Source organism: Hypanus sabinus, chromosome 3 (assembly GCF_030144855.1).
Source record: "Hypanus sabinus isolate sHypSab1 chromosome 3, sHypSab1.hap1, whole genome shotgun sequence".
NCBI lineage: Eukaryota > Metazoa > Chordata > Chondrichthyes > Myliobatiformes > Dasyatidae > Hypanus > Hypanus sabinus.
The window spans coordinates 130057584-130083921 of record NC_082708.1 but is presented as its reverse complement, the minus strand read 5'-3'; the positions used below and the strand labels follow the sequence as shown (position 1 = coordinate 130083921).

Sequence of the window (26338 nt, the reverse complement as noted above, 5' to 3'; positions counted from 1 at the left end):
TCTCCTAAGTGTTCCTCATTACCTCCTCAAAAAAATTCAATCCTTAATCAGACAGTGTTGTTTTAACAAATGTATGCAAACTGAACTTGATTAATCTGTGCCTTTCTGAATGTAGTTTGTACTATGTCTCAGAATAGATTCACTTAATTCTTCGAGCACTGAAGATAAACTAACTGCCTGTAATTACTCAATTTGCCACTTTTCCCCCCACAACAATGCAGCTACTAGGGCAATTGACTCAGCTCCAGAGACTCTGGTTCAGTAATCCTGACCTTGGATGTTGTCTGTCTGGAGTTTGCAGGTTCTCCCTGTGACCGTATCAGTTTCCTCTAGATGCTCTGGTTACCTTCTACATTCCAAAAGTGTGAGGTTTGGTAGGTTAATTGGTCACTATACCTTGCTCCTGGTGTAGGTTAGTGGCAAGACCTTGGTGGGTGATCAGGCGGGTCATGTGGAAAGAGTCAGTAGAATTAATGTAGGGTTAGTGTCGATGGCCAACATGGACTTGATGGGGCAAAAGAGCTGTTTCTTTGCTGAATATTTCTGTTTCTAGTACAACATTAGTAGTTCTCCTATCTTCTGTTACTGTATAGAAAACCAATTGTCACAACCTCTGCAATTTTATCTCTTTATTCTGTTTATCCCTTTAAGTATTACACATTCTTCCTTCTTACTTCTCCACTTTTTGAAATCAATCGTAAAATATCTGTTAAAAATTTTAACACATCAAACTTTCCAGATAGGTTGCTTGTTCTTGAATAAGCCTCCTCTTTCATAAGTTATATTTCTGTTGTTCATTTATTTAGAAAGCATTTTAAAAATTTCCTTTGATTTTACTTCACTGTTTTTTGTCATGCTTTTATCCTGCTGTCCTAGTTCCCTTTTAATTCTTCGCCTATAATTCATTTTTCTTCCAACCTTTCTACAATGTCAGATGTAGGTTTCAATTTTGTTTTTGCTTTATTGTACAGTTTTGGCATCCAGGAGGTTCTGGTTGTACTTCATTAGTAAAATGATTTCTGGTTATCTTGAAATCTATTAGTTAGACTAGAAAATAAATAACTTTGGTTAATAAAGGCTTCAAAGTACTTAAGTTCACAGTTTACGTTGTTAGGCAGCTTGGAAGACTAGGGTATCAGGCCTCAATGACTTAGAACTTAGGAAGTGAAATTTAGCCAGTGTTCTTGCTTGGATTATTAATAATTTGTATGATAGTTGACAACGACATTAGGCATGATTTTCAAGGGATTATATAGCCTGCCTGCAGTTGCTCCTGTGTACCATACATGAACAATGTAATTTAGGTAAGGTAACAAAGAGAACCTGGTGCTTATAGAACCATATGCCAGTAGAAGTCAGTGCCTTCAAGACAGAGTGGGAAAGGCTATTAATTTTCTTTAACACACTCTTAAGAACAATTCTAATAGCCATCCGATTCCTAAATGGGCATTGAACCCTTGGACGCTACCTCACTTTTTAAAAAATATACAGTATTTCTGATTTTTGCACATTTTAAAATTTATTCAGTATATGTATACTGAAATTGATTGATTTATTATTTTTTCTCCTATATTATGTATTGCATTGCACTGCTGCTAAGTTAACAAATTTCACGTCACATGCCGGTAATAATAAACCTGATTCTGATTCTGAAAAAGTATAGAGACATAGGAGAATGCTGATGCTGGGATATGGAACAAATCACCAGCTGCTGGAGGAACTCGGTGGGTCAGGCAGGCAGACTCAGTGCAGATTCAAAGGGATAGTCGCTTTTTTAGGCTGAGGCCTTGTCTAAAAATATCTACTTACCTTTCTGTCTCCACAGATGCTGTCCGATTCATAAGATGAGGAGCAGAATTAGGCCAGTTGGCCCATTCAGTCTGCTCCAGAATTCCACTATGGCTGACTTATTATCCTTCTGAACCCCATTCTCCTGCCTTCTCCCAATAACCTTTGCCTTTTCTAATCAAGAACTTATCAATGTTCGCTTTAAGTAAGCTCGATGACCTGGACTCTACAGCTATCCGTGGCAGTGAATGCCACAGATTCACCACCATTTGGCTAAAGAAATTCCCCCTCATCACTGTTCTGAAGTAGCGTCCTTATATTTTGAGGCTGTGCAGAAAACCACCTCTCCATATCCACTCTATAGGCTTTTTAATATTCAATAGGTTTCAATGAGATAAGACCATAAGATAAAGGAGCAGAAATAGGCCATTTGGTCCATCAAGTCTGCTCTGCCATTTCATCATGGCTCATCCATTTTCCCTTTCAGCCCCAATTTTCTGCCTTCTTGCATCCCTTGATGCTTTGACTAATCAAAAATCTGTCAACCTCTGCCTTGATGTACTTAATGAGATGACCTCCTCAGCCGCCTGTGGCAACGAGTCCCACAGACTCAGCATTCTCTGGCTGGAGCAATCCCGCCTAATCTCTGTTCTAAAAGGACACCCTTTATTCTGAGATCCCTGCATTCTTCTGAATTCCAGTGAGTACGGGCCCCCGAGCCATCAAACTTTTCTCATACATTATCTCTTTTCTTCCTGGGATAATTTTCACAAACCCAAAACTACTCTCAATGCTAGAAGTGCAGTCTGACTAATCTGTCGTAAAGCCTCAGCATCACATCTTTGCTTTTATATACTAATCTTCTTGAAATGAATGCTAACATTGTATTTGCCTTCCTTTACCACCGACTCAACCTAATAGTTAACCTTTAGGGACTCCTGGAGGAGGACTCCAAGTCCCTTTGCACCTCTAATTTCTGAAATTTGCTTCCTGTTTAGAAAATGGTTACACCTTTTATTCCTTCTGCCAAAGTGCACAACCATACAATTCCCTACACTGTTTTCCATCTGCTGCTTCTTTGCCCTTTCTCCTAATCCAAGTCCTTTTGCAGAGCACCCCCTGCTTCATCAACACTACCTGCCCCTCCACCTACACTCAATGTCACTTTACACACACTCATATACCTGCTTGTTAATGCAAAATCTAATCAGCCAAACTTGTGGCAACAACTCAATGCATAAAAGCATGCACACATGCCAAGAGATTCAGCTATTGCTCAGACAAAACATCAGAATGAGGAAGAAATGTGATCTAAGCGACTTTGACCATCACAAAATGCTGGTGGAACGCAACAGGCCAGGCAGCATCTATAGGAAGAAGCACTGTCGATGTTTCGGGCCGAGACCCTTTGTCAGGACTAACTGAAAAGAAGGATAGTAAGAGATTTGAAAGTAGGAGGGGGAAGGGGAAATCTGAAATGATAGGAGAAGACAGGAGGGGGTGGGGTGAAGTTAAGAGCTGGAAGGTGATTGGCAAAAGGGATACAGAGCTGGAAAAGGGAAAAGATCATACAATTGCAAAGGGAGGAGAGCCATCCAATGATCCTTTCCCTTCTCCAACTCTGTATCCCTTTTCACCTCTCAGCTTCACCCTACCCCCTCCTGTCTTCTCCTATCATTTCAGATTTCCCCCTCCCACTCCTACTTTCAAGTATCTTACTATCTTTTCTTTCAGTTAGTCCTGACAAAGGGTCTCGGCCCGAAACTTCAACAGTGCTTCTTCCTATAGATACTGCCTGGCCTGCTGCGTTCCACCAGCATTTTGTGTGTGTTGTTTGAATTTCCAGCATCTGCAGATTTCCTCGTGTTTGACTTTGACCTTGATTTGATTGGTGCCAGACGGGTGGATTAAGTGTCTCAGAAGTGGCTGATCTCTTGGGATTTTCACGTCCAATCGGACTGTAGTGTAGGGCAAAAAAACATCTAGTGAGCAGGAGTTTTATGGGCAAAAATACCTGGTTAATGAGAGGCCAGAAGAGAATGGCCGTATTGGTTCAAGCTGACAGGAAGGCGACAGTAACTCAGGTAACTGTGTTACAACAGTGCTGTGCAGAACAATGGAAAACATGTTGAACTTTCAAGTGAATGGGCTCACAGCAGCAAAAGACCATGAACATGCAATCAGTGGGCACTTTATTACGTCTAGGCGGTATCTAATAAAGTGGCCACTGAGTGGATCTTTGTATCATCTGCTAACTTGGCCACAAGGTCATCAATTCCTTCATCCAAATCATTGCCATGTAACATGAAAAGAAGTGGTCCGAACTCCGATCCTTGTGGCATGCCACTAATAACAAGCAGCCTATCAGAAAAGGCCCCCTTTATTCCCACTCTTTGCTTCCTGCCAGTCAGCCAAACTTCTATCTTTGCTAGTATTTTTCCTGTAATACTATGGGCTCTTATCTTGTATTGCAACCTCACTTGCAGCACTTTGTCAAAAGCCTTCTGAAATTTGAGTTAGCAACATCCACTGACTCTCCTTTATCTATCCTGCTTGTTATTTCCTCAAATAATTCCAACAGATTAGTCTGGCAAGATTTATTTTATCATGTGCTTGCAAATACCCCAACAATTGAGTACATCCTTTGTTTCTTTGTCCCCCATTCCTACCTCTCCAGCTTCATTTTCCTGCAGTCTGATATCCACTCTCATTTTACCTTTTATATAGTATATCTGTGAAGACTTTTAGTATCTTCTTTTATATTATTGGCTAGCTTACCTTCATATTTCATCCTTTTCCTCTTTATTGCTCTTCAGTTGCCTTCTGTTGTTGTAAGTGCCCCACAATTTTTTGCTATATTACATGCCCACTCATTTGCTTTTATGCTGTCTTTGACTTCCCTTGTCAGTTACGGTTGCCTCATCCTCTGTTTAGAATACTTTTTTCTTTGAATGAATCTATCCTGCACCTTCTGAATTCCTCCCAGAAACTCCAGCCACTTCTGTTCTACCTTCGTCCTTGCTAGAGACCCCTTCCAATCAACTTTGGCCAGTTCCTCTTGTATGTCTCTGTAGTTCCTTTTACTCCACTGTAATAACTACACCTGATTTTAGTCTCTCCCTCTCAAACTGCAGGGTGAATTCTATCATATTACGGTCACTGCCTCCTAAGGGTTTTGTTTACCTTAAGCTTCCTAATCAAATCTAGTTCATTACACAACACCCAATCCAGAATTACCTTTTCCCTGGTGGGGGGACCCACTGAGTTTCTTCAGCAGTTTGGCTTTTGCTCATCAATATATGTCTTGAAAATACTGGAATAAGCTCTCAGACAGGTAACGAAGAGGCAACTTATGTGACTATTGATTATAACCCTGTTATAATTCTTAAGGTAATGAATCAATGATCATGAGCAATATTGTAAATTAATGTACAACTAAAAACATTGTACTTTAAAGATTGTTTGCATATAATATATAATTAAATATTGTCATAGTCCAGTAGTTTGAAGATAATTTTTAAAATTTCTTTGCAGCATAGCCACCCCATTAACCATGGACATGTATGCATGGACTGGTAAGCAGGCTGTCCTCTACAATGGGCTTCTGCTGGTGGGTGTTGGTGTAGAGTCCATTGTTGTTTTTATGACAACAAAAATTCTTTCAAAAAGGTAAAAATATACGATATATTATGTAAGTATTGGAGTTAACTTCTGAATTTACACATTACAAAAATCAATTTGTTTTTTTTTAAAGACTTGAGGATCGTCTATTGCTGCTTAAAGGATTTGTTATCATTTTTGTTGGCTTCTTTATTTTGTTACCATGGGGAAATCAGTATCCACAAATTCAGTGGACAGGTAAGTTTAGTCTTCAGTCTGGTGGTACCTGTGTTTTGCCATTGTCAAACTTTTAAATGTTGTGGAGTACAGAAAATTTTCAAAAACACAGAAATTTGAAATTAAAAATAATTTTTAATGCACATTTTTAAATTGGTTTTAAAAATGGGTTTGATCTGAAATCAGGAACTAGATTTCCTTTAGTAACTTCTGAACATGCTGGATACCATTTTGAGATCTTGAGAAATTCAGTGTTAGAACACAGCTGAGAAATTGCCAGTTGAGCTTGGCAGGAAGATTCAGGCATGTTGTGTTAGTTGGGAAGCACTCAACCACCTGATATTTCTCAGGGATAAATATTGACAGGCTGTTATGAAATTGCTGTTATGACAGAAGCCTCTGAAGGACATCTGGATTGAACATTGATTAGATACTTACAGTTAAAAATAGTTGTAAGTGCTTTAGAGCAAACACGAGGAAATCTGCAGATGCTGCCTAGCTTGCTGTGTTCTACCAGGATTTTGTGTGTGTTGTTGTAAGTGCTTCAGCTTGTCTTTTACACTTGATGATGGAGATTTTCAATGAGCCTTTCCCTGCTATTAATATTAAGTTGCTCACAACCATCCACAACTGCAGGGCTGAATTTTGGTGGTGATGCCCTGCTCAAGCAACTAGTGCAGTAAACTAGAGGCTTGTATGAAGAATCCAGATACCCAATTTAATCCCACCTGGGTAGCTGTGGAATTTAAATTTAATTCATAATTTGGATGAAAAATAAAAGGTCAATCAGTCCTGGTAAGGATTAATCTTCTGAGTTGTAAAAGCCCAGATGCTTAATCAGTGAGGAAATCCTGCCATCCTTACATGATCTGACCTATATGTGAATAAAGATCTACAGGAACATGGTTTACTCTTAGCTGAGCAGTTGTTTGGGTGACTTCAAGAGAGGAGAAAAGTTTGACTGGATTCATCACCTTGCCATGAATAGTAAAAGACAGCTAAGTTCATGTAATGCAAATAAATATCCTAACATTTTTGCTGTTATTTTCAGAGATTAAGAATGGCTCCAACTACAGTTCTGCTGACATATATGGTGAACCTTCCATAGTTGCATGGAATTTCTTATCACGGTCTTCAGACAGTGTCGATGCAGTAGGATGCCCTGTGCAGCAAGAATGGTGTCAACATATACCTATTATCCATCTAGCTCAATACATCGTATCTGTTATTCTAATCGGAGTTGGATACCCTGTCTGTAATGTTATATCCTACACCTTGTATTCTAAAGTTTTAGGACCAAAGCCCCAGGTAAGAAAGATGTAACTATGTATCATATTTGGTAGTTTATGATTTTCAGTTTTCAAATTTCCTCAGTCTCTTAATTCAATGACAGTTTTTAAATCAACAATGTATCTTAAAGGGCCAACATTACATCTATTTACATGTTTTAAAAAAACAGTGATTTAGCTGCTAGACAGTTATTCTAACACCTAGTTCCACAAGTGATATGGGCTTATGAACAAAGGGACAGGTTCAATATTAACTGGGACTGCTTTGGTTGTAGAGAGACATAGATGATAATTTAAATTATAACTTCAATAATTATAATGTATGTGTGTAATGCATACAGGAGGGTTTCATAGAATAATATGTTGATGATCCAACAGAGGAGGGACCATATTAAACCTTGTGTTGGGAAATGAGCCTGGCGAGGTGATCGGTGTTTCAGTGGAAACAGTGACTGCAGGTTTTCTGATGGTTGTGGATAATGGTAAGATTGGGCTTTGGGGGACTGTGGAGGTGAGCGCTACATGGGGGAAAGACTAATTACAACAGTATTATGCTGCTTTTGTTGGTTAAGTCCACCTTGGATATATGTTCAGAATTCACTTCCTCTGTTTAAGAAGAACAATTGAGACAAAGCAGGACAAACTAGTGAGCCTTACATCAGTGGTAGGTAAGTTAATGGAGAAGATCTTCGGATAAGAACTGCTCACATCTGGAAAAATATGGTCCTTTTAGGGATGGGATGTTATTCTGACTAGAGGTTTATGAGTTGTGGTGTTCTGCAAGGATCAGTACTGGGACCTCTGTGGATTGTGATATAAAATGACTTGGACAAAAATGTTGGTGGCTTATTGGTGAGTTTGCAAACTACACAAAAATTAGTGGAGTTGTGGATAGTGAGGAAGATTGTCAAAGGATTTAGTAGTGTACAGCCCACTTGGAAATGTGGGCAGAAAAATGGCAAATGGTGTTTAATCCAGCCTTTAACCATCTAGTTTACAGGGAATAAAATAGTTTGTGCAATCTTTTTTAATATTAGCCTCTAGATAGCTTTCTGATAGATCTCCTCTAAAACCTAAATGCACTTAAGTTTACCATTACTTTAGAAAGAGGTGTTGATCATTACTGTTTCTATTGTATGATTTTTTTAAACTATAAATTGTTTTATAACCATCACAAATTTGTATGATTATACCATGAGTCACACCCTAACAAAATATGTAAGCGATATCTCATCCTCTGAAATATTTAAGGAATTGATTAAAGCCGTCAGATATGCTAGATAAAACATAGAGATTACATTGGTTCTACTTATTTCCCACGTGATTACATTACTCTGGTTTGGAGGAATTTTCAAGGCTTCGTTCTAGAATTTAGTAATTTTCTGTTACTAACAATTAGGTTGCCTGTGTCTTGTTTCTCTTAAATGGAACAACTGCACAGTTTTCCAATATATACTAATAAAAGCTGGTTCAGATTTATTACCACTGACACTTGTATGATATGAAATTTGTTGTTTTGAGGCAGCATGGTGAAATCAAAAGATTTGTGTATGTTAGACCACTCTTTGCAGGAGCAGGGTGGAAACTTGTTAGCTAAGGAATAGCATACAGATGCTATTAATGACATTTAAAAATTACCATTTTGGAAAGAAAATTTGAGTCAAATGTTTCTTTTGAGAGAAAGATGTCTTTACAATTGCCGATGATTTTTTGAGTTTAGTTTATTTAATGCAGGATCTTTAGCCCTGGGTTTCATAAATTGTATCAAAAGAAAACTAAAATGGTGCACACGAGGAAACCTGCAGATGCTGGAAATTCAAGCAACACACACAAAATGCTGGTGGACCGCAGCAGGCCAGGCAGTATCTATAGGGATAAGTGCTGTCGATGTTTCGGGCTGATTCCCTTGGTCAGGACACGCTGTCAACGTTTCAGGCCGAGACTCTTCGTCAGGACACATTGTGTTCATTGGAGAATTCAAGTGGTGAGATAGGTGCTATAGTAGAGAGGTTATGAAAGGGAGATATGAAATTAGAGTGCGGAGAAGTAAAAGATTTTGTGAATCAAAATCATCTGTGACGTGTAGGAGCATCAAGCAGATACATGGAATATCCACAAAACAGAACTATACGTAAGGTTCAAACTGAGATCTTAACCCCTTGACTGGGGCGGTGGGAGTATTGTGCTGCAGGCTGTAGCTTATTGTTTAATGGAGAAAGATGGCAAGAAAGGAAAAGGAGATTGTTTCACCATGAAGGATAAACATTTTAGTATCTACAATGGGAATGTCAACACACCCATTCTGCCTTGGGGAAAGGGGTGATTTTGTTGGACGATTTCCAAATGTAAATTGCTTGAAACCTTTATGGTATCCAGGTATTTAGGATAGGAACAAGGAAATTTGACTTCACTTATATTTTATTGCTGAGTTTCTTTCAGAGCAGTGAGGCTTTAATTTTATTACTTTGGGTTAATTAGCATCAACGAAGAAAAATGCATGTTTCAGCTGAAAACAGACTACCGTTGTCAAGCACAACAGAGCCAGCAATTTCTCCAAGTTATCTCCCCAGTTGCTGCATGTTTGCCTGATCATTTTGAAGAATACATGATTGCTTTTATTTAAAATTGCCATTATTGACGAATGAGTAAAAATTTGAGCTGCAGATTGGTAGTTCTACTTATTTCCCATGTGATTACCATCATTTTTATAATTTTAAAGTGGGGAAGAGTTTTAAAACAATTGTGGTTAAATTTTGTACGAAAGCACACAGTATCTCAACCTCTTATTTTTAACTTTTTAGGGTACATATATGGGCTGGCTAACAGCCTCTGGAAGTGGAGCACGCACACTTGGACCAGCTTTTGTTGGGCAGGTTTATCCTCGTTATGGACCCCGGTGGACATTTGGCCCCCTATGTGGGATGGTGATGGCAGCTACAATACTTGTTGTACTAATGTATAAAAGACTCGTAGGGTTTTCAGTCCGGTCTCTGACCCTACAACGATGATTAACTTTAAGGAATGCAAAACAAAATTATGGATTTTACCTGAGTACAAAATTAAATTGCACTTTATAATTTTTTTATCTACTGAAGCTAATAGTTATGGGGTTTAACTATAACTACTCTTTCTAAACATAATTTACTTGACTTTGTTCTAAATCAACACTATTCACATTCTGCTGTATATAATTCTAATGTTAATATGATATATATTTTTAAAACCTAATTTTGAGATAACAAATATAGGAATATTTTGAGCTTTATTTTTGTGTGGGGTGTTACGAACCCCATAACTGGGTCACTTACCAGCAAAGATGGAGACGTCCGTTGAAGTCTGATGATACTATTTTTAACAGTATTTATTAGTAAAAATACACAAAAATAGTATCAATGCAAATATACAGATAATATATGTCGTCAGTACTAAATCTAAAAGTGCGGGTATAATAATAATAATAAGAAATAAGCTTTATCGTTGTCTAGGGGATAATGTATTGTCCGATAGAAATATAAAGTTCACTCAGTTCATGCAGCAGGCTGCAGCCGCTGGGGACCGCTGTGTTGCAATGGTTGGCGAGAGAGAGAGAGAGAGAGATTTGGAGAAAAACTTGCCAGCTTTCCTTTTATGATTTCGATCCGTCAGGAGTCTCGTTGTTGTGGCCTTTCACTTGTGGCCTCTCCTTTAGCTAAACTGTTCTTCCGTGGTGAGCCCGCCACCCAGGCAAGGGAGGACGCACACGAGCCCCCACTGGCTTTTGCTATAAAATGCTGTCGCTGGATCGCCAGCGTTTCTCCTGGTGCGTCTAAAGGGGTTGTTCCCCAGACCCTTTTATCCTTACTTACTGGGTCTCAGCTGTCAATCAGGTTGGGATGATGCAATCCCCCAACCAGACCACTCTGGTTGTCCCTTGAGGGTTTTCAATGAAGAGTACAGTACTCAGTATACAATTCCGTTTCCAAGAGACAATAGCCGTTATCAGTGGTTCCGTTTCGCTGAGGTCAGGACACATTCCAAACCTTGTGTATTCTGGTTGTCTCTTTCTCATTTCCTGGGTCTCAGACCTGAATTAATAGCGATCTTGCGATTCTCAAAAAGGAGGGGGCGACTTTGTACCCTTTGGCCCCTCAGAGTTGCTTCACATTCATAACAGGGGAAAAGAAAGTTATCCTTTCAGTCTATGGGTGATTTATTAAGTCAATGTGAAAGAGGTATGCTTGGTGCATGGTTGCTATATGTACAGTATATCCAATGCTGAAAGGGTTTGGTTTTGCTGTAAAATTTAGACACTCACCCTCACATAAAAGTTAATCAAATATGCATTTAAGCCCAGCTCTGCTCAACTTAGTTACAGCCAAACAGGTAGGTGCACGGTAGCAGTAAGTGAAAAATTGATTTTAATGTAAGGATTTTATCCAATCCTTTGTGTATTGGATAATCAGAAATTGAATGTGTACATAGCTCAGTTATATGGAGACGAGGTTGTTTCTTTTTCCTGCTGTTGTGAATGCTGCTTAAAGCTCAAAATGAATTTATTGTTTAGTTTATATTAAACATGTCACATTATACAACCCAGAGATTCTATTTCTTGCTGGTATACTCAATAAATCCAATTACCATAACAGAATCAATTAAAGATAGCTTGCAGACAACCAGTGTGCAAAAGACAACAAACTGTGCAAATACAAAATATTGAGAACATGAAGTGATGAGTCCTTGAAAGTGAGTCCAAAGGTTGTGGAAACTAATGGTTAAAAATATCTTCAAATGCACCTGTCAGGAGCTGGCACTCCTGAATACAGGGAGAAAATTATGGTTGGAGGCTGCTAATTGCTGGTCAAGCCTGAACAAGGAGGTGGGGACAGTTCTGGAATAGCAGTATTTAGTCATCTCATTTGCTACCAGCAAGCAAACACTGGATTATGCAGTAGAAACTGATGGATATAGCTTCTCAATGTCAGATTTCCCATGATATGTGAAACATTTGCATTTTGTTTGGAACACTCAACTTCCAGCCTTTTGCTAGCTATCAATCATTTAAAAAAAATGCCCTTTACATTCTCAATTAAGTGCACAACTAACTGTACTGTAACTGTTAAGTTCATTCTAAATGACTGGCTCAGAGACATCATTCATGCCCATGAAACAGCCTAAGCCTAACATTAACCTTAATCAATATGACTTTAGTTGTTTGTACCAGATATTGTTTTGTACAGTATTTTTCAACCTCTTAGAATGTAGGGCATACAAATTTAAAGATTCAAAGCCAAATCTGTTAAGCTGCTTTATTTTTACAGCAAAGTAAATGTACATTTAATATTGCACTTGCTAATTAAACCCATATACTGAAAAAAGAAAAAAAATAACTGATGCTGGAAAACAGAAACGGAAGTTAAAAGTACTGGAAAATCTCAGGTCAGAGAAACGAGATTAAGGTTTCAATGTGAACAGACTTTAAATATTAACTCTTTTTCTTTCCACAAATACTGCACAACCTGCTGTTTTCAGAATTGTTTTGTTTCAAATCTATACCTGTTCATCCTGGAAATAAAACATTTTTAAAAAATTGGCAATCTTTCTATAAAAGCTCTCTCAAGTCTCAGCTTTTTATGCACTCCTCCCAACTAGCTGCCTCTGTGTTCAAAACAAGGGCTATAGTTTATCCAAGACTAAGTTTTGAAAATGCACTAACATATTGGAGTAATATCAATGCTAGCATATTAACATTCTGACTGACCTTTTTTCTTCTATAAATTATGTACAATTTCCAAATTTAAATGTTACTAACTTTTATTTTAAAATGGCAGGACAATGAAAGTTAGAAATTGAAAATGCTGGAAATATGCAGGTGGTATCTGTCAAATAATTAAGTTAACATTTCATATCAAAAGAATTTTATAAAGTGTGGTAAGAATATTTAGCCAATTGACAGTTCTCAAAAATGAAAATATTAAACTTTGTAATAAAATTAAATCTAAGCTTTGATTTGAGAATGAAGTGCATTTTTTTTTAAACTTCAGTTAGTGTCAAAATGGTTAAACCCAGCAAGCAAAATCATTCTGGAGGTCTTAGATTTAATCCTGTTTTAAGATTGGTTAATGAATCTTGGATGCCACTGTTGGTTGCCTTTGGGCTAATAAAAGTTATTTAAGGTTTCAATTTAGATTAATATCCCCAGTGCTAGAACCATCTATTTTGGGAGATGGTGCAATCAAATTTGTTGAAATACCCAAAGCTCATAGGAATTATGTACTGGTTGCGGTCTGGATGTTAGTGCCTTAATGCAAAAGAAAAGTAATTGTTAACTATTAGCATCCGAACAACTGATATTTGGTATTAAAACTTGAACAGAAGGCTTGGTCTGTCTTTACACATTATTTCTTTTAAAAATATTGCAGGAACTTTTCAAATTTATTTAATGACAAATAAAACTGGAAATACATGCTGCTAGTTGCAAGATTTCTTTCTGCTAGCAAGGAGAGACATTTTTACGGAAAAACAAATTAGGAAAAACTGTTATTTATAAAAAAAAACAAACTAGTATTAAAGCACCAATACACATAATATATTAGAACAGTCAATAATGGACAGCAAGTTTTGTTATTTAAATATACATAATTTACATATATACTAAGCAGTAGATTACAATCCAAATCAGTTTTCAATATTTTTTGACTAAGTTGTCTCATTAACAATGGTTATTCATTTTCCTGCAAGGTAATTCATAATCTTTTCAACAATTAAGTACTAATTTAAAATTAACTTAATTGTAGGCCAAGCTTGGACTTGGGGAATTAAAACCAATAATTACTTAAGTTTAAAATCTTAAAATGTGGGGCAAAAGGTAGTGTGGCTAATTTGGATGATATACTTTATAACTTATCAAAATACTAGAACACATGACTTAGAATTTCAAATTTAGTCTAGATATTTTGTTTTTGCGTGAACAGTCATCTTAGAATGAAGGATACAAACACTTCATGAAGTTCAATGCCCCACTCCATGTTGGAAGCAGTGTTTTGTTGCTAACAAAGTCAGGTAATGAAATTACAGTGCAGCTCTAAAATGCACAAATTATATATAAAATTGTCTTACAGAAAATACATGTTTTTTTATAAATTGTGCAAACCCTTCTATACAGTTAAATACACATCTACAATATGCCCATTTCAACTCTTTATCAATGCATTATATTTACTCAACTTAGATACGAATAGAAAAAATAAAAAATCTCAAAAGAAATAATAAATACACAATTATTTACAGCTTCAGATACAGCATTTACAAGTGCTACATTAAACAAACATCTTTTTCAGCTTTAACTCTGACCGCTATTATTCAGGTGTCAAGGGAAAGGGGTAGTAACTTACGAACATTACCGAAAACAAACATTCACAAATATACAAAAATGTAAGAAAATATTGTCAATTTGACAGATTATATATACATGTGTCATTGGAATCTATGTTGACTTGTCTGATTTGCCAGCATTCCTAGGATTGATGAGAGGCACTGTAGCTTCCCTTTTACATGATCTGGAATCATCTCATTCTGCCCATACCTATAAAAACAAACATTTTAATTGTAGCAAATTCTATAATGATTACATACAAATCTAAACAATCTTGCTTCCATTAAGTTAAAAATGCAATTGTGAAATGCACTATTCATTGTTTCTGTATTTAGAGAGATAAAGCCTTTTACAAATGGTAGATTTCAAGCATAGCACAAATATAGAATAAAATTGAAAATGTGAAAACAAGAAGTACAGTGTCATAATCTCTCTTCACTCTTGTTATCTTGACCATATGCTGGAAGAACAGCAAATCCTGTGCGATAGTTTTGTGCCTCATTTCTTTCAACTACAAAGATTTCACTAGTCAGAACAATATTTCTTAAAACAACTACATTGAAGGACAGTTACTCATCCACTTCCACAGAATCTTTACAACATTTAGTCTTTTAAACTTCATAAAAATATAACTACTGTTCCTTAGAGTAGGTTTTCACCAACTTCAAGTTTCTAAAGGATTTGATAGGAATAAGTAATAATGTTTTCACACAAGTTTCACATAAAAGCAGTTTTGAATATGGCAACTTGTAACGTTTGAAATGAGCAAATAACTCAAGTTGATACTAAACATGTTCCCAAAAGATCTGAGCCTTTTGTTACCCCCATTATACTATACCACCCCCATATACAAAAGCTGCACCTGGAGTATACAGTAAATATGTAGTATGGGAATAATTATTAATATTTTAATTTATTTCAACCAAGTTATCAATTCATGTTGTTTCTTCACGCCTCGTGGCACACATCTTTGCCGTTTCTGTAGCATTTGACATTTTTTAAGCGAGGCCAAGCTGCTAGCTGGACTCTCAACCCAGCATGGACAGAAAGTGTGCAAGGAGCCAGCCAGATTCGAACTCGGGACCACTCGCCTCGAAGTCCGGTGGTTACACCACCAACCAGTTGTCAATTCATATTGAGAAGTACTTCCACTCAATTGTAGATAACAGAGGGATGTATGGGGTATCAGGGAGGGGTAGCACCTCTGGTAGGGGAATATGTTGTGTCCTTTTCAAGGTGGTTTCTCCACCTTTGGTCCCCACCTGGCACTCAGCTCTCACCTGTGGCTCCCTGTAGCTGTTTGCATGTGACAGCGGCTGCACCCCGGGAAATGGCTTTGACAAGCTGGCTAAACCAGCTGAGGGTAGCCGACAGGTCTTTAACCTTTGGTGAGATGGGGAGTTGTCTATCCCAGCATGTAAAGACAGACTCCAGTGGACTGAGCGGATGAGACCAATGGAAGGTACAACAGTCAAGAAGGCAGTCTCTGCAAGCATTGTGAAACGCACAGTGCATGACTAGACACAGAAGATGTCCTGGTCATCCACTGTGCCTAGTCCCATCTCCAGCTGTCTTGACTCTTCTCTTGCCACTCGATCCAGATGGGAATTGGGAAGAGAGAGTGAGGCTGACGCTGTGCAACTCTCCCTCACTTCAATCCTAATCAAGCACCGACGACGATAGACGAACACGCAGATATGAGTTAAACTTTTAGTTTTGCACAAGGTTCTATGCTATTCTATAATTAGGAGAGTGGATAGTAGTATGTGCCACATCAGAAAATTTACTTACCTGATTGATTGGCCCTGAGGAGGTGTGTAAATGACCGCTGCAACACCAGCTTGAACCAGGAGCTGAGAACCATCATTAAATTGAACCCAGACTTCTCCGTTGTTGAGCTATCAAATAAGGAATTAGCAAACATTAATTTTAGGCCCTGATTCTTTCTTGTATTCTAACAAATACCTTAAAATTAATGACTGCTATTTGAGTAAATCTCAAAAAAGTACAGTACTTATACATATTTAGTATTAAATGCCTTTTGTTCTTCATGTATAATAAATGGGAATCAAGTGTTTGGAAAAATACTTTATTTAATTAAAAAATTTTAGTGGTCACTTTTAGACTCAACCCCCAATACTGGTTGCCTAACCATACATCAGTTTTCTCCCCCCATTGTTATTAATAGTTTATTCTGGTTTGTCCCTCAGTTTCTTTTTGTATAAGTGGCTCTGTAGAGTGATGCAATAAATATAGTCTGTGGCCTTAAACTAGTAGTCCCTTTGAGAAATGCTCAGGCTTAGAGAAGAGATTATTAATCTTCTTATCATCTTATTAGTCACTGAACTCTGCAGCAACCAATAGTTTGCTGGAAGAACTGAAGCAGTATCTGTGGGAGGAAAGGAACTTTTGATGTTTTAGGTCAAAACCCTGCATCAGGACAAAGTGAAGAGGGGAGATAACTAGGAAGGGTACTGGAGAAATCCCAAGACAGGAGCTCAAGGTGTCTGTTGAATGGTAGTAGTGGGGGAGGGGGAAAGGCAAAATGATAGAAGACCGGAGGGGGTGGGATGAAGCTAGGAACTGGAAAGGTGATCGGCGAAAGTGATACAGAGCTGCAGAAGGGAAAGGATCATGGGGCAGGAAGCCTCGGGAGAAAGAAAGGGGGTGGGGGAAGCACCAGAGGGAGATGGAGAACAGGCAGAGAGAGGGAGTAAAAAAACAATATGTCAGGGATGGGGTAAGAAGGGGAGGAGGGGCATTAACGGAAGTTAGAGAAGTCAATGTTCATGCCATCAGGTTGGAGGCTACCCAGCCGGTATATAAGATGTTGTTCCTCCAACCTGAGTGTGGATTCATCTTGACAGTAGAGGAGGCCATGGATAGACATATCAGAATGGGAATGGGACGTGGAATTAAAATGTGTAGCCATTGGGAGATCCTGTTTTCTCTGGTGGACCAAGTGTAGGTGTTCAGCGAAACGGTCTCCCAGTCTGTGTCGGATCTCACCAATATATAAAAGGCCACACCGGGAGCACCGGATGCAGTACCACACGAGCTGACTCACAGGTGAAATGTCGCCTCACCTGGAAGGACTGTCTGGGGCCCTGAATGGTGGTGAGGGAGGAAGTGTAAGAGCAGGTGTAGCATTTGTTCTGCTTACAAGGGTAAGTGCCAGGAGGGATATCAGTGGGAAGGGTTGGGGGGGGGGGGGAAATGAATGGACAAGGGAGTCTCGTAGGGAGTGATCCCTGCAGAAAGCAGAAAGGGGGGGAGAGAAAGATGTGCTTGGTAGTGGGATCCAAGTTACCGAAGTGGCCGAAGTTACGGAGAATTATACGTTGGACCTGGAGGCTGGTGGGGTGGTAGGTGAGGACAAGGGGAACCCTATCCTGAATGGGGTGAGGGCAAATGTGCAGGAAATGGGAGAGATGCGTTTGAGAGCAGAGTTGATGGTGGAAGAAGGGAAGCCCCTTTGTTTAAAAAAGGAAGACATCTCCTTCGTCCTGGAATGAAAAGCCTCATCCTGAGAGCAGATGCGGTGGAGACAGAGGAATTGTGAGAAGGGGATAGCATTTTTGCAAGAGGATATTAAGGATTTAGATTCCAATCTTAATGAAACATTGGGTCTATCCTCAGGAAGTTCACTGAAGCCAGCATTCCTTGCAGTAACTGGGATGAGGTGAAATATGGTCACTGTATTAAATTCATCAAAGCTAAAAAATACCTGAAAAAGCAAGATGAAAAATTATATTTGCAAAAGTGGTTTGAATTTGAAATACATTGATGAATATGATTGATAGAGATTCCATAGAATATTCAAAAATGGTATCTGCTGTTAGAGAGCTATTAATACTAGTTTTCTTCTACAGGAGACGGAGGCAAGAAGTCAGTGCTCCCTCAGAAAAAGGGGGTGTCAGGATGGAGAGTAAATACATGCAGGATGAAAGAACCCGGGTGGACAGTATGAGGTTATCCAAACTAGTAGCCTGCTTTATTTTCAGGACCTATGTTAACCCAAATTTTAAATATGATGAAAATAGCATAAATTAAGGATATGTCACATTTTCCCTGAAAATATTATTCAAACATAACAATTATTCTAAGTCAGAAGAATCTGGCTTTGCAAACAGGTAAGACCTGCTACATCATTGAATTATTTAAATTTCACAAACGTAACAATTATCAAGCCATTTCCTCATGATGGTGGTTACACATCAAAGTATCAGTTGATTCTTTTGAGAAAAGAATAAAGTAATTCATACCTGGGATGCCCAGCCAACATTAGGTACAAAAACAGATTTCAGCACCTGTCCTGGACTTGGAGATATTGCAGGCTGTGATAAAGGTGCAGTTTTATTTTTAACATCGGTAAAAGTTGTTAAAATAGACTCCTCAGACAAACAAATCTGAAAAATTAAAATAAAACCTGGTATGAAAGTCAAAATTGTATAATACAGCAGGTGTACAAATTATTGTTAAAAAGAAGTACTCTATTATTACAGAATCACAACGTAACATGAATTGGAAAGAGTTTTGTTGAAACATTTAAAGTAGAAATTACAACAGAAGTGACTCGGTGAAGAAATATGCAAAAAACATACAGACATTACTTTTGAGGCACATCATAAATATTGGACAAAAGGCACAGGAGAATGATACACAATAACTAAATTTGCATACTTAGTTGGTCATTGGCTGAAACTGACTTTCATTGCAATCTTTCAAAATTACTTCCCAACAAATGGCTACCATTGTCTATTGACTATACCTTGAAGCCATCTAACCTGATTGGCACTGATCCATAAATGGGCATTTTCAACCGAAATCTGGTGAGCATCTTGAACTTAGTCCTGTATTAATTAAATTGACATGAAGACATTTTTGCTTCAGGTAACATGGAATTTAAATAATCATTTGGTTTCATCTAATCCATGCTGTGTGCTTTGACTGGTTTTGATAAAGTGGTAACACACAAAATGCTGGAGGAACTCAGTAGGCCAAACAGCATCTATGGAAAAGAATAAATAGTCGACATTTCAGGCCAAAACCCTTCATCAGGACTCATGATTAATTCTAGAGTAGGTTAAAACGTCAGCACAACATGGGCTGAAGGACTTGCACTGTGCTGCAATGTTCCAAGTTCTAAGAGAACAGTGATCTTAACACCATGAAAGTAGGCTCTTCTTCTTCAGCCTGTACTCCATCTTGTCAGTATTTCGCATCTGGCTCACTGGTGGTGTCATTTGTGAACTTGTAGCTGGAGAAGAATTAGGCCACACAGTCACGGGTGCAAAGAGACTATAGTGAGGGGCTGAGAACTTGTAGGACACCAGCGCCGAGGATAATTGTGGTGAAGGTGTTACAGCCTATCTTTATAGATTGCAGTCCATTAGTTAGGAAGTCAAAGATCCACTTGCAAATGGAAGTGCAAGTCCTAGGTTCAGGAGAGGAGCCTGTAGATGAGTTTATTTAGAACTATGGTATTGAAGGCCTTGTGACTATGACAAAGTTGTCTTTGTTATCAAGATGCTCTAGAGATGAGTGTAGGGCCAGGAAAGTGGCATTCTCTGTGATCGTGGCCTTGTCTGTTTCAGCAGTAAGCAAATTACAGAGGGTCAAAGTTGCCTAGGAGGCTGAAGGTGATATGTGTTGTGACCAACCTCTTGAAGCATTTCATAATGGTGGCTCTCGGAGACACCAGGCAACAGTAATTAAGGTATGTCACCATTTTTGTTGGCATTAGAGTGGTAGTGATCTTAAAGCTGGTGGGAATCTCAGATTAGAAAAGGGAGAGGTTAAAACTATCCACAAGTACTTCCTTCCACTAGCTGATTCTTGCAGGATATACAGTAGCTGAGGACTCTAGCTGGGCCACACATATTTTCTGCAGGTTCTCTCTCAGGATCAGTTGTAGTTCATTACAGCATGCAAGCCTTGCCACAACTGACAGCTTATCTGGGACTCATGTTTGCACTGCTATTGTCTCTTGGCATCTCAGATTGCTTTATAAAAGTTATAATGAATTTCCTGGATAGGTCAAGGCCATCCAATTTGCACTTTACAGGCCTGGACCAGTAGAGATTGGCTCTCTGTTCATCCATGGTTTCAAGCTGTACTTCTACTCCCTGAGTACAGGCAGAGACTGAAGACTGCAGCACCAGCAGTGAGGACCAAGAAGGTTTAGACAAGGGAAGCACAGTAGTGCCTACAGGACTGCTTTGAATCGGTGGTCTGGACTGTATTCAGCGATTCATCTTTGGACCTGGATGAGAATGTTGCAGTTAAAACCTGTGTGGATGAGTGTGTGCCTACTGTACATTCCCAAACCAAAGCCGTGGATGAAGCAGGAGGTACGTCATCTGCTGAAGGCTAGATCTGTGGCTTTCAAGTCTGGCAACCCAGGCCTGTACCAAAAAACCAGGTATGATTTGCAGAGGGCTATTTCAAGGGCGAAGAGACAACTTCAAACAAGTTTGGAGGCGGTATCAGATGCATGGCAACTCCGGCAGGGTCTGCAAGGCATTACTTCCTACAAAGTGAAACCCAATAGTATGAATGGCAGCGATGCTTCACTACCAGATGAATTCAACGCTTTCTATGCCCACTTTGAAAGGGATAACACAACTACAGCTGTTAAGATCCCTGCTGTACCTGATGACCCTGTGTCTCAGAGGCTGATGTTAGACTATCTTTAAAGAGAGTGAACCCTCACAAGGTGGAAAGTCCCAATGGAGTACCTGGTAAGGGTCTGAAAACCTGTGCGGGAGTATTTAAGGACATTTTCAACCTCTGACTGCTACGGACGGAAGTTCCCACTTGCTTTCAAAAAGGCAACAATTATACCAGTGCCAAAGAATAATAATGTGAACTGCCCTAACAACTATTGCTGGCAGCACTCACATTGACGGTGATGAAACTCTTTGAAAGATTGGTTATTGCTAGACTGTACTCCTGCCTCAGCAAGGACTTGGACCCATTGCAATTTGCCTATCGCCACAATAGGTCAATGGCAGACGCAATCTCAATGGCTCTCCACATGGCTTTAGACCACTTAGACAACACAAACACATACGTCAGGATGCTGTTCATTGACTACAGTTCAGTATTTAATACCATCATTCCCACAATCCTGATTGAGAAGTTGCAAAACCTGGACTTCTGTACCTTCCTCTGCAATTGGATCATCCACTTCCCAACCAGAAGACCACAGTCTGTGTGGATTGGTGATAACATATCCTACTCGCTGACAATCAACACTGGTGCACATCAGGGGTGTATGCTTAGCCCACTGCTCTGCTCTCTGTATACACATGACTGTGTGACTAGGCATAGCTCAAACACCAACTCCTGGCACTCAACGTCAGTAAGACAAAAGAGCTGATTGTGGACTTCGGGAAGGGCAAGATGAAGGAACACATACCAATCCTCATAGAGGGATCAGAAGTGGAGAGACTAAGCGACTTCAAGCTTCTCGGTGTCAAGATCTCTGGAGATCTAACCTGGTCTCAACATATCAATGTCGTCATAAAGGCGGCAAGATAGCGGCTATTCTTTATTAAGAGTTTGAAGAGATTTGGCATGTCAACAAATACACTCAAAAACTTCTATAGTTGTACCATGGAGTGCATTCGGCCAGGCTGCATCACTGTCTGGTACGGAGGGACTACTGCAGAGGGCTGCAAGAAGCTGCAGAAGGTTGTGAATCTAGTCAGCTCCATCTTGGGCACTAACCTACAAAGTACCCAGGACACCTTTAGGGAGCAGTGTCTCAGAAAGGCAGCGTCCATTATTAAGGACCTCCAGCACCCAGGGCGTGCCCTTTTCTCACTGTTACCATCAGGTAGGAGATACAGAAGTCTGAAGGCACACACTCAGCAATTCAGGAACAACTTCTTCCCCTCTGCCATCTGATTCCTAAATGGACTTTAAAGTTTTGGATATTATCTCACTTTTTTTAATATACAGTATTTCTGTTTTTGCACATTTAAAAAAATCTATTCAATATACGTAATTGATTTACTTGTTTATTTATTATTATGTTTTATTTATTATTTTTTTCTCTCTCTCTCTGCTAGGTAGGTGCTTGCCGAAGAATGCCAAGGGTTGCCAGCGCTCTACCCACAATGATTCTACACCATCCAATCCTATGTCACCTCTTTATAATGATTTGATTTCAATTTTTATTAACAGAGCTATCTCACCACCCTGCCTACCCTTTCAATAAAAAGTGTATCCTTGGATGTTAAGCTCCCAGCTATAATCTTCTTTCAGCCATGATTCAGTGATGGCCACAAAATCATTTATGCCAAAAAGTTCATCTACCTTGTTCCATATACTGTGTGCATTTAAATATAACACCTTCAGTACTGTATTCATCATCCTTTTCAGTTTTGTCCCTTTTTACATTGCAGCTCATCCTGTTGACTGAAAATTTGCAGCATCATCAGCCTGTCCTTGCCAGTAGGACTGCCTGTGTTTGTAAACCAACTACCCTGTCCTCAGCCCGATCACTCCATTCCCAACCCCTTAACACATTAGTTTAAATCCGCCCAAACAGCTCTAGCAAACCTGATCACAAGGATACTGGTTGCCCCTCAGGTTCAGGGGTAATCTGTCACTTCTGTACAGCTCACATCTTCTCTAGAAGAGGTCCCAATGATGCAGAAATCTGAACCTGTTCCCTACCAGTTCCTCAGCCATGCATTATCTGTCAAATCATCCTATTCTTACCCTCACTGGCACATGATACAGGCAACAAACCAAAGATTACTACCCTGGAGGTCTTGCTTTTCAGCTTTCTACCTAGCTCCTTAAAATCTCTCTTCAGGACCTCCCACCTATGTCATTGGTGTCAATATGTACCAAGACTTCTGGCTGCTCCCCCTTCCCCTTTAAAATTCTTGTGGACCTGATCCGAGACATCTCTCACCCTGACTTAGAACACAGAACATTATAGCACAGTACAGGCTCTTTCTATGCCTCTTATCATCTTAAACACCTTTATCAAGTCACCTAAATGTGCTGACCTTTCTATGCCTTTTAACATCTTAAAAACCTCTATCAGGTCACCTCTCATTCTCCTTCACTTCAAAGAGAAAAGACCCAGCTCATTTTCCTCAAAATACTTATTCTAATCCAGGCAGCATCCTGGTAAATCTCTTCTGCATCCTCCCTAAAGCTTCCACATCCATACTATGATGAGATGATCAGGATTAAACACAATACTCCAAGTGTGGCCTAACCAGAATCTTATAAAGCTGCAACTTTACTTATGGCTTTTGAACTTAGTTTGCTGACCACACCATACACTTTCTAACCACACTACCAATTTGTGCAGCAACTTTGAAGGATCAATGGACTTAGACCCAAGAACCCTGTGACTCCACACTGTTAAGAATCCTGCTAAGAACTTTGTACGCTGCCTTCAAGTTCGATCTTACAAAGTATATCTTGCACTACTCCTGTGGCCAGTGAAGACACAAAGATAATTGTCAGCATCCCAGCAATCTCTTGTGTAGCTTCCCTTAATAAACAGTGGTATATCCTATTCAGTCCAGGGACTTATCTATCCTAATGTTTTTAAAAGCTCCAATACTGTCCTTTTATTAGCCTCAACATGCTCCAGCAAAATAGTCTCTCACAATACTCCTATCACTGCTGAACAATGAAGCAAAGTATTCATTAAGAACCGTCTCCTAACTCCTCTGGCTCCAAGCACATTTCCCCCTTTATTCCTCAGCACTCCCACCTTCAACCCTAGTCATTCTCCTGTTCTTCACAAACATGTAGAACACTTTGGGGTTTTCCTAAAGCCTTTTTATTTCCCCTTCTAACTCTCCTAAATCCCTTCTTAATCTCATTCCTGTCTACCTTACAACTCACCAACAGCTGTGTTTTTTCTTTCTGAAGCATTAAATAAGCTTTCTTCTTCCTCTTGACAAAATATTCTACCTTTCTTGTCAACCATGGCTCATTAATCCTGCCATCCTTTTCCTGCATCAATGGGAAAAACCTATCAGAACCCCATGCAAGTGCTCCCTAAACAAACTCCACATTTCCACCATGCACTTCCCTGAAAATATGTTTCCCAGTTTACATTTCCAAGTTTGTGCAGATCAGAAGATTAATTTTGTTGTGCTCTGAGTAACTGGAAGACTGGATGGGAAATTTGTACCAATGAAAAGTGCTGAAGTTTCTTTCAACCACTGAATCAAACAAGACCTTCACTTTTTGTTTTGAAGTATTCTCACATTTCAGATACAAATTATCAGCATGTATCACAGCAAAGAAAGCTCCAAACAGCATGGAACCAATCTATTTAGAGCTTTTAATATTTCATATTGCTCTACCAAATCTTAATATTAGCCTAAATGATAGAAGTGAGTGCAATCTCAAGATCAACCTTAACCCGCCACAGAAAAACACAAAGTGCACTGCAGATGCTGTGGTCAAATCAAGATGTACAAAAAAGCTGGACGAACTCAGCAGGTCAGGCAGCATCCGTTGAAAGAAGCAGTCAACGTTTTGGGTTGAGACCCTTCGTCAGGACTAAAGAAGGAGGGGACAGGGGCCCTATAAAGAAGGTAGGAAGATGGTGGAAAATCAATCAGAGGAAAGATCAAGGGGTGGGGGAGGGGATAAGCAGGAGAGATGAAGAAGGAATCTAAGGGGAAAGCACTATGGGTAGTAGAAGAAGGCAGAGTCATGAGAGCTAGAAGAGGAGACAGAGTAGAGGTGGGATGGGGAAGGGAGAGGGAGGGAATTACCAGAAGTTGGAGAATTCGATGTTCATACCAAGGGTCTGGAGACCACCCATACAGTAAATGAGATGTTGTTCCTCCAACCGAATTTTGGCCTCATCTTGGCAGTAGAGGAGGCCATGTATGGACATATCCGAATGGGAATGAGAGTGAGAGTTGAAGTGAGTGGCAAAAATACATCTCTTTCTAAATTGACATTATAATCTGGTATGCAGAAGCTGCTTGTTTCATAGCAAATAATAAACAAATGTTTGCTTACCGAGGGACTAATGCTTACAGTCTGGTTAGTTCTATTTTGAATCAGTGGTTGCTCCTGCAATTCATGTTTTGGATCCAATGTAGGAGTTGGGGGTAGCATGGAATCTATGTTTGCAGGCCGCCTATTATAGATAATAAAACTTATTAGATAGTGAACAATTCAATAAACTACCATTTAAAAAAGGTTCTTTCAGACTTTCCTGTCCCAACAGTGCCTTTAAATGCACTTTTCATTTCCAAAACATTCTGAATTATGTACATTGCTAGTATATTAATTAGTAAATATTTTTACCTTCCAATAATTATAGGGAAAAATGACATCTGTTTTCCCTTTCTTCCTTCTTGTTCAGCAATGATTGATTCCAGATCTTGACAAGTCTGATAAGCCTATGGGACACAACATTATATAAAGTTAAACAAAATAACTTAGTATAATTGTTATTCAATTTCAGTTTTGTTATGCTCATTTACTTTAATCAATAAAACCTTCATACTGCATACCCTTAAGTATTTTTCCAACTATTGGAATCATGTTGAGCATTAACAAATTGAAGTCTTACTAATTTTAAGTATAAAATTTGAATAGATAGAACAGTTTAACTTATGAAACTACTTTTCTTCAAGGTCAAGATAGCCAAATTGTACATACAAATTTCTGCACCCATCAAAGTCAGTATCATGACTTTAATGTAGAACTACTGGGTACTGATAAGCAGGTATCCATAATGGTGATCTTATTGAAATAAAGGCTATTCCCAAATTGAATCTTGCTGAGCCAATAATTTAAAATTACCTTCAAAATGAACTTTGTATGATGATAGGTTCTGTATTTTTGCTTCCCATCTCTATTACTAAACATTGACAAGCAGCTTACTGGACTTATTAATAAAATAGAGCTTCAATAATTTAAGATCAAGTTAACTTAATAAAAAAACATTCATTTTTACCCTAAAGATCTTTGCTGAGTGGTTGACAATTGCTGTAGATATAGTTAAAATATGCTTCATAGATACTTGATATAGATAAATTTAATCTAGGTTAAATAAAATCTG

General features: G+C 38.9%; 2 protein-coding genes across 4 annotated transcripts in view; one reads left to right on the top strand and one right to left on the bottom strand.

Annotated features, from left to right (window-relative positions):
- Positions 1-11483, top strand: part of mfsd8 (major facilitator superfamily domain containing 8) — a 66920-nt gene extending 55437 nt beyond the window's left edge. For all 3 annotated transcript variants that reach the window (XM_059965107.1, XM_059965108.1, XM_059965109.1), the window contains 4 exons: positions 5323-5457; positions 5543-5646; positions 6677-6933; positions 9716-11483. In XM_059965107.1, coding sequence (XP_059821090.1) covers positions 5323-5457; positions 5543-5646; positions 6677-6933; positions 9716-9922 — 703 coding nt within the window. In that variant the 3' untranslated portion in view covers positions 9923-11483. The remainder of the gene's footprint in view (positions 1-5322; positions 5458-5542; positions 5647-6676; positions 6934-9715) is intronic.
- Positions 11484-11620: 137 nt separating this feature from the next.
- plk4 (polo-like kinase 4 (Drosophila)) overlaps positions 11621-26338 on the bottom strand; it is a 42156-nt gene continuing 27438 nt past the window's right edge. The window contains exons 12-16 of the mRNA XM_059965113.1: positions 25579-25673; positions 25288-25408; positions 18531-18674; positions 16057-16163; positions 11621-14475 (exon numbers count right to left, since the gene is read on the bottom strand). Coding sequence (XP_059821096.1) covers positions 14367-14475; positions 16057-16163; positions 18531-18674; positions 25288-25408; positions 25579-25673 — 576 coding nt within the window. The 3' untranslated portion in view covers positions 11621-14366. The remainder of the gene's footprint in view (positions 14476-16056; positions 16164-18530; positions 18675-25287; positions 25409-25578; positions 25674-26338) is intronic.